The sequence below is a fragment of the Festucalex cinctus genome, chromosome 5, assembly GCF_051991245.1.
Source record: "Festucalex cinctus isolate MCC-2025b chromosome 5, RoL_Fcin_1.0, whole genome shotgun sequence".
In the NCBI taxonomy this organism is placed as follows: Eukaryota; Metazoa; Chordata; class Actinopteri; order Syngnathiformes; family Syngnathidae; genus Festucalex; species Festucalex cinctus.
Window position 1 is genome coordinate 19,262,570 of NC_135415.1, and position 12,194 is coordinate 19,274,763.

At 41.7% G+C, this 12,194-nt stretch overlaps 1 protein-coding gene across 5 annotated transcripts in view; it reads left to right on the top strand.

The window, feature by feature from the left end:
- Nucleotides 1-12,194, top strand: part of vps13a (vacuolar protein sorting 13 homolog A) — a 37,818-nt gene that overhangs the window by 16,647 nt on the left and 8,977 nt on the right. For 2 of the 5 annotated variants that reach the window (XM_077521242.1, XM_077521245.1), the window contains exons 29-55: nucleotides 63-252; nucleotides 539-655; nucleotides 725-828; nucleotides 907-1,074; nucleotides 1,340-1,647; nucleotides 2,081-2,228; nucleotides 2,454-2,801; nucleotides 3,085-3,254; nucleotides 3,417-3,667; nucleotides 3,817-3,989; nucleotides 4,057-4,200; nucleotides 4,800-5,009; nucleotides 5,082-5,225; nucleotides 5,961-6,062; nucleotides 6,442-6,594; nucleotides 6,663-6,921; nucleotides 7,137-7,297; nucleotides 7,367-7,470; nucleotides 8,244-8,544; nucleotides 8,616-8,752; nucleotides 9,591-9,885; nucleotides 9,955-10,059; nucleotides 10,207-10,353; nucleotides 10,733-10,864; nucleotides 10,951-11,084; nucleotides 11,473-11,541; nucleotides 11,905-12,037. In XM_077521242.1, the coding sequence (XP_077377368.1) occupies nucleotides 63-252; nucleotides 539-655; nucleotides 725-828; nucleotides 907-1,074; nucleotides 1,340-1,647; nucleotides 2,081-2,228; nucleotides 2,454-2,801; nucleotides 3,085-3,254; nucleotides 3,417-3,667; nucleotides 3,817-3,989; nucleotides 4,057-4,200; nucleotides 4,800-5,009; nucleotides 5,082-5,225; nucleotides 5,961-6,062; nucleotides 6,442-6,594; nucleotides 6,663-6,921; nucleotides 7,137-7,297; nucleotides 7,367-7,470; nucleotides 8,244-8,544; nucleotides 8,616-8,752; nucleotides 9,591-9,885; nucleotides 9,955-10,059; nucleotides 10,207-10,353; nucleotides 10,733-10,864; nucleotides 10,951-11,084; nucleotides 11,473-11,541; nucleotides 11,905-12,037 (4,707 nt within the window). The remainder of the gene's footprint in view (nucleotides 1-62; nucleotides 253-538; nucleotides 656-724; nucleotides 829-906; nucleotides 1,075-1,339; nucleotides 1,648-2,080; nucleotides 2,229-2,453; nucleotides 2,802-3,084; nucleotides 3,255-3,416; nucleotides 3,668-3,816; nucleotides 3,990-4,056; nucleotides 4,201-4,799; nucleotides 5,010-5,081; nucleotides 5,226-5,960; nucleotides 6,063-6,441; nucleotides 6,595-6,662; nucleotides 6,922-7,136; nucleotides 7,298-7,366; nucleotides 7,471-8,243; nucleotides 8,545-8,615; nucleotides 8,753-9,590; nucleotides 9,886-9,954; nucleotides 10,060-10,206; nucleotides 10,354-10,732; nucleotides 10,865-10,950; nucleotides 11,085-11,472; nucleotides 11,542-11,904; nucleotides 12,038-12,194) is intronic. The other 3 variants (XM_077521243.1, XM_077521246.1, XM_077521244.1) reach the window with 3 other exon arrangements.

The following is a 12,194-nucleotide window of genomic DNA, read 5'->3' on the forward strand; positions in this document are numbered from 1 at the left end:
GGGCCGAAAAAAGAGGCAAGGCCACCTTTTGTACTCTGTTGACCTCCAATCCTTGCCATCAGGTGACATTCTCGTCGCTGGATGTGAATCTCCACACAGAGGCACTCCTCAACACCATGAACTACCTCAATAGTCTTTTGCCGCAGTCCACCCAAACAGAGGAGGAAGGACGGGATGAGCTCCCCACCATCCCTGAGGAAGAGGAGCTGGAGGAGGACAAGAATGAGGGGGCCACCATTGCTAAAAGAAAAAGTACTGTAAACTTCAAATCTGTTGACCAGTTATATCAAACCATACCAACAACATAAAATGCCATAATAATAATACCAAAAAAAAAAAACTTAAATGGGGACAGTGCACCTAATTGTATTATCTCAAATTAAAAAAAAAAACAATATAGTGGACCCGTTTACCGTGGTGCATACATTCCAGACCCACCTGCAATTTTTTTTTGTCATGTTTTCTTTGATTTGTGCTGTTTGGAATTTCATTTTGTGATGATGCAGCCTTTTTCACTTAGTGAATTCTGTTCTGACAGTACCGAAGAATTCCAAGGCCGCAGCCATCATCAATCTGAATGTCAGAGCTGATCTCCGCTCTCTCAAGGTTTACATTCGAGGGCAGAAGTCCATGATCTCGGAGATCAGAATTGAAGGTATCGTTCAAGAATTGAGAATTTTGTTGTATGCTGAAGGTTTGCAAACTTATCCCCTCAACCTCCTAGGACTGGTTTCTGAGGTTGTCATGAGGAAGCGAGAGATGAAGGTCCTTGCCAACCTAAAGAACATCATAGTGTTTGACTGTGATGAAACTGCCTTCTATAAGAAGGTACAAGTTAGTTTACATCTCACCTTCATGGCTGCCTCATTTACTTTTTAATCTCTTACTGGATATTTCTGCTCTTAGGCTGTGTCGATAGCAGACAGGGAGGTGTTTTCCTTCCAGATGGTCAACCACACTAACGCGACCGAGGGTGACGCCTATGTTGACATGTCTCAGGTTGACACATCAGTCACGTTGACAGTGGGATGCATCCAGGTTGTCTTCCTCAACAAGTTTTTGTCCTCCATACTGGTGAGCATCGCACATATTCATCGCACATATTATCATCTTATGGCCAACCCCTTAATGAGTCTTTGTTTCACCCTAGCCATTCAACTAACAAAGTTATGGCTTTTGCTATGTTTATTATTATAAAGTGTGTTTTTACTTGTTCTGTAATCTGTATTTATTTTAGCCACATACATGGTAACTTTTGTTCTAACTATTCAATGACATTTTGATTTGCAAACAAAATCCAAGAGCTGGAGTGCACACTTCTTTCACTCCACCCCTGCAGGCATTCATAAACAACTTCCAGGAGGCCAAGGAGGCTGTCGCAGAGGTGACCCAGCAGGCGGCTGAAAAGGCGGCGTCCGGCGTGAAGGAGCTGTCACAGCGCAGCACTCGCATCGCTCTCAACGTCCACTTCAAAGCGCCCGTCATCTTCGTCCCACAATCGTCCTCATCCCCCAACGTCTTGGTGGCTGACCTGGGCTTCGTATCGGTCAAGAATCACTTCGTCATGCAGCCCTCTAAGAGTTTCCGCAAGATCCCACCCGTGGTGGACATTATGGGAGTCAAGCTCACTGACCTCAAGATGTACAGGTATAACTCTACACATACATTTTTAATGCCCTTTTGTTGCAGGCCTGCATGAATTTATTTTTTATTTTTTTGCTACAACAGTATCCATCTGAAAATATTTTCATTTTCGAGGTCCCAATTTTAATACCCCCAAAACTATTAAAAAAAACAAAAAACACCAGTTTCACAGATCAATATGAAATTGTGTAGACATGTCTATAGTATATGTAATATATTATAATTGGCCGCAAGAAAAATTCTCAAACAACCATCCTCAAAAATGAAGGGGGTGTCACCCATTTTGTTTTGAAACAGTCAGTCCTAGTCATAACTGACAACTCAATAATTTTTGCAAGCTTATGAGTCCTACTGAAATGCATCCTAATGAAATTGTATGTCGATTATTTATTTATTTATTTATTTATTTATTTATTTATTTATTTTCCCCCTTCAGAACCACATTCGTTAATGGGGAGTTTCAGGGTCAAAGTAACCTGTTGCAGCCAGTAAGCCTGGAAGTGGAAATTCAGAGAAATCTCTCTTCCAGCTGGTACCACAGCATCCCCGACATTGAGATCACCGCTCATCTTATGCCCTTGAGCGTAAGTAGTGAATCGACTTAATAGAGATTCTTGTATACATTTTCTAGTAACATAGTCATTTTGTAAGCAATATTTTGAAGGTTGCAGAAAACTTTGATTTCATCAATTAAACTAGTACGGTATAAATAATTGAATGGGCCAACCTACTCTGCGCTTTGTACACATGAAATTGGTCCTGAGTCTTTTTTTTTTTTTTTTTAATGCTCCAACTCTCTTGCCAAACAGTTGATCCTCAGCCAAGATGACATGGTGGTTGTCTTCAGGACTCTTAGTGAAAATCTCGCAGAGAATTCTGACACCGTCACCGCCTCTGCGCCCGCTCCCACTGAAGACTCGACACTTGACAAGGAGCCCCGCAGCTCCGGAACAACGGAACGAGTCAACGGTAAATTTTTCTTTTTTCCAGAAATTGACAAAAAAAAAGCTCTTCAACATTCTGCTATGTTAGGCAACACAGTGGTGACGGCAGCAGTGGTGGAGACTCAGAAGAGCAACAAGCTGAAGACCAGCATGAAAGCAGAATTCAAGATTGACTCAATGACACTGGTCCTATTTAAGCCCAATGTGAATGAGGTAATAAATGAAATGTTTAAGCACAATTGAAACATGGGTGGCAGTTATGTAGATTTTTCAAATTGTTACATCTGGACTGCTAGCCAGCCTTTTGCAAGGCATTGTGCTTGTGTATTTCGAGGCAAAAAAAAAAAAAAAAAGACTATGTTACTGTCTAAAATCTTAAGTGCTGAATTATCGATGAAAATGTTGCATTTTCATACAGTAGGGAATAATACTAAAAAAAAAAAAAAGTTTCATTGGGTAAATTAATAGGTAAGCCCAGTTTGCTCATGTTCTCTAGCTTCTTATTTTGGAGCCACACGATGATGAGCTGAAACTGGGTGAGTTTACACTGGGCACCATCTCCACCTCCTTCGCCATGTACTCGGACAGCTCCATGAAGGCCGCAGTCCGGATGTCTACATGCCTCCTTGATGACAAGAGGCCAAATATCAAGACGGTCAGCCCAAGGTACCAGATACAAATACACACTGTATCAGTATGAGCGGGGGGAAGTAACAAAGTAAAAGGATTTTGTTACCATACTTAAGTTACAGAGTGTTTTTTTTTTTTTCTTTTCCCCCACCTTATCAGTACCAGTCAATCTGTAACCAAAACACTGTCCCACTTCAGGATGATGGCCATGCGTCCCGGAACGGAAAAGAACACGATGGTGGAGGTCAACTACCGGCGGAGTCATGAAGGCACCACCTTAGACACAGTGGTACAGGACGTGTACCTGTGCGCCAGCATGGAGTTCCTTCTCACCGTGGCGGACATTTTCCTTAACGCCACCAAGGAGGGCTTTGGTGAAACACCGCAAGCCAAGAATAATATAGTGCCAGAAGATAAAAACAACAATCCTGCCCAGCCAAAGGAATTAAGTGAGTGAGTTGGTTAGTGATGGTGGAATACATCCTGGACTGATCATGAGCCAAATGCAGGACACAAACATTCTGTCTCACATTCAAGGGCACTGTCTGAAATACTATGACATGCTCATCAATTGTCTTTTCGATATTTTCATCTACAGCCGAGGTGTCAAAATCAGAGATGAACGTCGTAGTGCGAAATCCGGAGATTGTGTTTGTTGCCGACCTGACGCGTGCCGACGGGCTTGCCCTTGTGATGACCACGCAGTGCGAGTTAGCCATCAAAAGTGACGCAGAAAGTTCAAAGATGACAGCCGTAATCCAAGACCTCAAGGTTTGGCGCTTTTTGTGGCGTCATTTCGCGGAGAGTGTTTTTGAGAACATTTCTGTGTCCATTTTAGGTGGTGGCGTGTCCTTTCCTAAGGGAGAAGAGGCTACACAATGTGACCACAGTTCTGCAGCCATGTCAGGTGTTCTTTAAGAGTTTTCAGTCCCCGACGTCGCCGCAAGCGATGGAGATCTCCATCAGTTCTCTCTCGCTCAAGGTTAGTTCGATTGCCTACTAGGGTTTTCATGTATTTGGTTGTGTTGGTATGGAACTTTTGGTACCGTAGAGCATTCCCTCAAGTAAAATGCTATGCTGTAAATCTGTAAACATTTAACATACGTTACAGCTGCGCCTCTGGTTAGTAAAAATTGTGATTAGCGATGTGCTTTTGGGCAATACGCCGCAAGATGCGCAGTTTTATGTTGCACAGTTTATTCCATTGTTGTACCCAAAATGATCCATCACCTGAAAGCTAAGCTTTGTACCAAACTATGATTTAGGTATAGGAGGTAGACTATTTTACCCCTGACATGGAGTGGTACATGCTAAACATTTCTGTAATCACAGTCAGTATTGTACGATTTGGATTGCCCTAAATTAAGTGCAGGTATTTCTGGAAACTTTCCAGAGGGTTTTTCTATACATGGTCTGTGGTTGCCTGGCGACCAGTCCAGGGTGTACCCCGCCTCTCGCCCAATAGCAAGCTCCAGCTCACCCACTATTCTAATGGGGGGAAAGTGCAATGGATGGGTTTCTCTTCCTGTATATTCTCACATGTTCAACGTCATTTTTTTTCCTGTCTACCTCTTTATCCAGGTTTCCCCCATTATCATCAAGACGGTCTTAAGCATCCAGTCGGCCCTGACACCCACCACGGAGACCACAGAGGAGCTTGAAAGTCCCGTCCCTTTAGACATGTGGGAGAAACGGGACTGGAAGGATCTCAAACTGTGGTTCTTGGAGGAGCAAGGGGAAGCCAACACGCAAACAGTGGCCCCGTTGATCCCACAGGGTGAATCACTGAAGGTACAAGTTTTTATTCCAGTTCGAAAAGAAGGGTTATCATTATTTGACATACAACCCATCGTTCCTTTCCAGATGGACATCAAATCGATCTGTGTGACGTTGGAGGCTGGAGTGGGACACCGCACCGTTCCCATGCTTCTGGCAAAGTCATCCTTCCAAGGAGATGTCAAAAACTGGTCCACGCTCATCAACTTGAGGAGTGAGCTGAATTTAGAGGTAAGACAAGAGCAGTAGTTTATGACAGATAGGTGTACATGCCACATATATGTATCCAAACACAGTATGCTATCTTTGGTGATTATGCATGATGTCACGTGTCCTTTAAAAAGTTAAGTCTTGAGCCTATTTGAGCTCTGTAGGTAACCAAAACAGCAGCAGCAAAGCACATAAACAGTCTCTCAAGTGACCTATTTTATTATTTTCATATGATTTCATTCAATTCACTTATCATCATTGATAATCTATCCACAATGTAGATCTGATATAAAAGCTGTATTATAAATTGTATGTCAAGGTTTGCATGTCTAGTTGCCTAAGAAAGGCTTAAGTTTCCTTAAATAAGGGCTTGTATATAAATATTTATTAATATGACTTATTTTACTACTGTATTTTGTTAGCAAAGTAACAATGTTTTATATTAATTAAAAAATTATACTAGATTAATGTAAATTCTTGTAAGAGGTGTAGAAAAAAAAATAACGAGCGTACTTATGAGATATGGTTGTAGTTTTACGAAAAAAGAATCTGAATTATCTCAAAATGATGGTTTGTCCATAAGTGTGCAGCTTCTGGCAGGCAGCCAGTCCGATTGTACCCGACCTCTCGCCCAAAGCCAGCCGGCCAGCTGGGATAGGTGTCAGATAACCTGCCACCTTCATGAGAACAAGCTCTGTTAAAAATCAATAAATAAATGAATGGATTAGGCTATTTCACATGTTCAATAATGTTTAGGTCCATTACTACAACGAGGTGGTGGGAGTGTGGGAGCCGCTGCTGGAGCCGTTAGAGGATGAGACGAGAGATGGATTCCGACCCTGGAGACTGGAATTAATGGTAGTCACGCATGCGTTCAGAAGACATGTACAGTCTGACTTGTTAGGTTAATGAGTGTTGGGTCCATTTTTGAGAGTTTGCCTCATTTTCATCTATTCCATTTGTTCATAATACGTAAATATACAAGTTATAATAAAAGCTACACATGTACAAGTAATCTGAACAAACAAGAAAATCACATGCTCCTTGCAGACATCTGTCAATTGCTAATCACTAATAATTATTTGAAGAACAAGAATCCCATGGAAAGAAGGTTGGCATCATTCTAATGTCAAACATGTTTACCTGACATAGTATTGCATTCACTTGGATTTAAAGAAGGATTTGTGTTAAATAAAGCAACCATGACTGACTGATCATTTCTAACTTGTACAACCAGATGAAAAAGAAGCCACTGAAGAACATCGGGTGGGCAGATGAGGTGGACTACAATGTCCCGGACTACAAGACTGTCATTGTGATCAGCAGCAAGGACCAGCTCAACATCACTCTCTCCAAATGTGGACTTGCCATGCTGAGTAACCTGGGCATGGTGAGAACTGAGAAATATCCAACAACCTGGTATATCCTGAGATCTTTAACCACATTGTACCGTCACAGGCTTTTGCCGAGGCTGCCAAAGAGACGGCCGGTTGCTTCCAGAAGGACGAGGCTCCGTTTGTGGTGAAGAACCGTCTGGGCCTGCCCGTATCTGTCCGGTACAGCGACATGTTTTCTCCCGTCGCCACGCACAGCAACGACCACGTTGTCGAGCTGGAGGACGGCCAAACGCTCGGGATGGATTATTCCGTCAGCACCGACTCGGACCAGTTCTCAGCAATGATCTCCCTCAGCGAAAAGGACTACTACATTCAGCCAAGTACGTAAGACTAATGTTTTTATGTAATTTATATAATCATGTACGTAGCATTTAAAGACCCTAAGATTTGGTTTAACTTTCGTCGTCTTGTTGTATGACACATTTTTGCTCCTTGTACAACACTATATATGCGTTGGTTGTTTTTTAAAGAGCTCTATAAATAAATTTGAGTTGAGTGTTGTAAATGCTATTGTACTGTTTGGTCGATTCTCCAGCTCCAGCAGGCCACACGTCAGCCAGCATGATCCCGTTGATTAAGGTTGGGCGGAGAATGTACAGCGTTATGCACCAGGAGTCGGGAGTCACCCGCTTCCTGGTGTGTCAAGTTTATTCAGTTGAAGGCAGCAAGTACATCAAGATCCGCTCGCCTTTCCAGGTACGGCAACATGCGTGTCTGTTGCATATCACAGAGTATTTCTGATCTATTTTGTTGGTGTTTCCTTAGATGATCAACCATTTCTCCATCCCCTTTAAAGTGTTTGAGGGGTCGACATATTTGGGTACCTCGTTACCGACAGAGGAGTTCTGTGTCCCTCTGGACTCGTACAGGTAAGTGTACACTCACGTATTCCACATTTTTCTCAATTTAAAACAGCTTCCAGGTATCTTTGTAACACATCTGTGAGATGCTTTTGTCAATATATTCCAGGGACTAGAATTAGAGGACACTTTACTGTGAAATTAGTTGTTAAATATGAAGCTCACCAGACCAGTTTGAACACATTGGCAACCTAACCATTAGCTTGGTGCTAATACAAAATGGCGAGTCTCCTGCGGTGACCAAAACAATTGCATCTGATCTCTACAAGTTATATCTGATGTTTTTGGATTTCTTAATAACCCATATGTGACATGCTTCTATCAAAATAACCCAAAGGATAAATAATTACAGAGCACTTCATCAGTTGGTTTTGAGGGGGCAGTTCTATCCCATGCAAATGAGTGGCTGATAATCTCACCAAGTCTGGCCTTTTTTTTTTTTTTTAAACTACTAGAAGCGGAGCATGGGAATTGCTATTTGTTAAGGCCCCATGAAGACACCATTGCTTTTATTTCACTAGCAGTGCCAGCACTTCATCACCAAATTACCGAATTGCACTTGTCTATTAGTGTGGTGAATCTGTGTATGTGGCACATGCAGCAAACAAATTGTCAAACACTAGCTAACAGTACATTTCAGCAGGGACATGCTATGAAGTAACAAATTTTCCAAAAAAAATTAAAGGGAAAAAAGAATTGTCCTAATATACTGGAATGAATCACCTGGCCCTTTCGGTGACCAAAAGGCATGTCTCACACCTCCCTCTCTCCTTTCCTCTCAGGTCTGAGCTGAGCCTCCAACCCGTCACGGGTGAAGACGGTGACCAGTTTGAGTGCTCAGAGGGCTTCAGCTACGAGGATGTCAACGTCCTGCAGCCCAAACTTCACATTCAGCAGAAGTGCAGCCGCCGCGGTAACGTCGGCGGCGTGCTGACGGTCAACATCGTGCCCGTGAAGGACACGGTGACCTTTAAAGACACGGGCGACGTGGGGGACAACTTTGACGTGCCCTTTGTTCTCCACCTGTGGCCTTGCGTCCTGCTACGAAACCTGCTGCCTTACCCCATCACCTACAAAGTCAATGTAGGGTTTTACTGGGAGTCTACGTAAATGCAAAATGGCGTTGTACTTAACTGCAGTATTCTACTCAACAGGATAGTAGCGAGCCTGGGCCCGAGTCCACACTGAACCCGGGCCACTCCGCCCAGCTTCACACTGCCGTCATCAACCAGTCCATCCTGGACCTCCGCCTGATTGACTACTTGGCTCAAGACTGGTCTGCTCAGTACAGGTCTGACTGTCAATAGACAAATATAATATTTTCCGTGCTACTATTTTTTTTTTCATGTAGTCTTTAATAATATTCAGTGGTACCATGATTTAGCAGTGTCACAATTTTTTTTCCTTGACAAAATTTGAAGTCTGGGTCCTGTAATGCCCTCGCATGTGGGAAAGGAGAACAGCCAGTCACCTACATACTTTCAGCTGCATATTGGATGGCACAAATAGTCAAAAATTAAACATTTTAATGGAATTATAATATACTTTACTTGAAGCTCACAGTTTTCAACCTTTTTTGTTGCTTTTCTCTCTCAATTTAATTTAGTGTATTAATTTTTTATGTAATTTTAAAATTTGAATTTAAAAAGTACATGTAAATAAACTTTATGTCAAGCATACATTTTTCACCCCTTTCCTTTTTTGCTGATCTATGTAATTTGAATTAATTTATTTAAAATTTTTAGAAACAAGTTCATTTAAATTCTTTCTCTAATTATTCCTGATGTTGCTGTTTTGTATAAATTATGATTTATTTAGGATATTAACTAAAATTTAAAAATTTTGTTTTAAAATTAAACTTCACCTTAAGTTGCCATTTTACTCTTTATTTCCCATGTTGTTCTCTGTGTAAATTAAATTAATTTATTTAACATTTTAATTTTGATTGTTAATTTAAATTTAATCATAATATGCTTGTCCTAAAGATGTATTTTTTCCACACAGTCACTGTTATGTATAAAGTTTTGCCTTTTTATTTTGTGATTTTAGTTTTTTATTTTTTTTATTTTTATTTTTTAATATTGCACGGTACTTGAATTTCCTTTCAATAAGCATCCCGTTTCCAACAGCCTGCAAAGCGAGCAGGAGGAGATCACCTTCATCGTGTTCGAGTCTCTACGCTTGGACGAGGACGACTACGGTGAGGGAACGGAGAGGCGGCGGGCTGAGCTGGACATAGCCGTGCACGTCAAATACGACCAGGGCCAGATGGTGGTGGCCATCCACTCGCCCTACTGGATGGTGAACAAGACGGGCAGGTTGCTGCAATACAAGGCGGACGACATCCACCGCAAGCACCCGCTGGATTACGACATGCCGCTGCTCTTCTCTTTCAAACCTCGATACTTCCTGAAGAACAACAAGGTAAGGTATGCAAATTGGTAAGAAATTGGACCATTAGGAAGATTAACAAATGTTCCCCGCCCACTTCAGGTTCGTCTCATGATCTCGGAAAGCGAACACTCCGATGAATTTTCCCTGGACACCGTTGGAAGCTATGGAGATGTGAAATGTAAAGGCCAGTATAAAGATTATCAGGTGAGTGTGTGGTGATTTTTTTTTTCTCTCTCTCGCTCTCTCTCTTAATACATCAAATAATTAATTCTATTTAATTATTTAAATTGCTTACTGAGTCATATTTTATCAAATATCCATGGGTGATCTTCCCTTTCCCTTGTTCGTCAGGTCGGTGTGAAGATTGACGCGAGCAGCTTCAGTCTCACCCGCATCGTGACCTTCATGCCGTTCTACATGCTGGTTAACAGGACCAAACTGACTGTCTTCGTATGTGAAGAGGGTGAGGAGAGCTGGACCGTCGTCCCGCCTGAAAAGGTGAGAGTTACCAATCTTGGGTCATATTCTTGAAGAATTTTAAACATTTGCCTGTTCAATTAGACTTTATCTATCACCTTGAACAGTCCGGAGCACATATTAAGAAAGCAAATAAACACTTTTTCTTAAAAAGTGAGCTGTATTTTTCAGTGTTATCAAACACTTTAACATAACACATAACATAATAAGAGGAAAAAAGAAATATGTAAAAAAAAAAAAACAACAAAACTGCTCAGACACCCTTTTAAAACTGACAAAAAAACGCATAAGGGAATGTTATGCTTCATATTATACCATATAAATATTTTTTGGTAATGGTAAGAGTTCCTTTGTTTGTTTGTTTTTTGTTTTTTTTGTGGTCATATTCTTCATCATCTAGTCCGCTATTCCGTTCTGGCCCGAAAATGATGCCAAGCGTCTCAAAGTGAAAACAGAAGGTGTTCAGTCTCCGCCTCGCACCATCAACTTCACACGTCCGGAAAACTGCTTATTGCTGCACTTGGATAACACTGTAAGAACCACATAATGGAAGACCGGTTGACTATAAAAGAAATCCCTTTCATAGAAAGTCGACTTTTTTTTTTTTTTTTGTCCTAGGTGGGCGGGATCATTGTAGATGTCAACGTATCAGATCACTCGGCCACCATCCGATTCTCCGACTACCACGATGGCGCAGCCCCCTTCCTTATCATCAACCACACTAAAAACCAGGTCTTACAGTTCTATCAGAGGTGAGACAACGAGAACCAGAAATGTGTCATGGCCATTTTAAATTATTACTTTTTAAAAGGTCTCAACTTGACGATCATTTGGAGAATTCACCATGTGAGAAGTGGGTGCGAGGACCTGTTCATCACTGCTTGCATCTTCAATCATGGTTGCAGTTTACAGCATACAGTGCTTAAAAAGCACTGAACAGAGTTTTTAAGTACATGAGAATGCTTCAAAAGTACTTTGCTGAATAAGTCACGAGGCCCTGCTATCACCTCCTTAATGAAAGCGCAAGACTATCATGTGTATTCAGGAAGAGAAAAAGTTCCCTTTTATGCACGTTTTTCAAGTGTATTTGTTTTACGCATGTTTTCCATGATTTATGTATGTGTGTTGTGGGTCATGCAGCGTACAGACAGAGTCCCCATGGGTGGCCAATGATCTGCTGGACCTCTCTTTCTCAGTGGAGGAGGACAGGTAGAAAAGGAGGAACAATGTTATCTCATCTAATGCGTTCCTTCGTGTCAAATCATCATCAGTGTCAAATCATGAGAATCTTCCAGCGGAATTGCTCCTCTTGCATCCTTCAATGATTTTCTTGTGTCACTTCTGTTTGTTAATTCCTCTCTGTCATGATTGAATGATTGCGACAGCTTCTTTGGACTGGAGGGTTGCCATGGTAATGCATCCTTGGTGACTGGGTTCTGTCATATCGTCGCCCTTTGTGTTTGCATGATGCGCTTGTGTTGTTTCCAATCATCGAGGGAGTTTTAAAAAAAACAACAAAAAACATGTAATTTTCAGTGTTTGATATATTTTTATTTATTTTTTGCTGTGCAGCTCCCAGAAGGCAGCAGAAGTGGAGGAGGTTGAGGCCGGGAAGGCAGTGCACTACACTTGGACCAAGCCCACGGGCTCTCGGGAGCTTTGCTGGAAGTGTGGCAAATACAGCGGGAACCTGAAGAGCGAAGAGGTGCGTGTAAAAACACATCAAACTTTCAGGGAAAAAAAAACATGCACATCTATTGGGTACTTCATTGGGTACATCTGCACAGCTAAAGCAGATCTTAAGTTCCGTCATTTAAAAAAAAATTAAGAAAAAAACAAAAAGGATGATGTCAGAGGCGCAG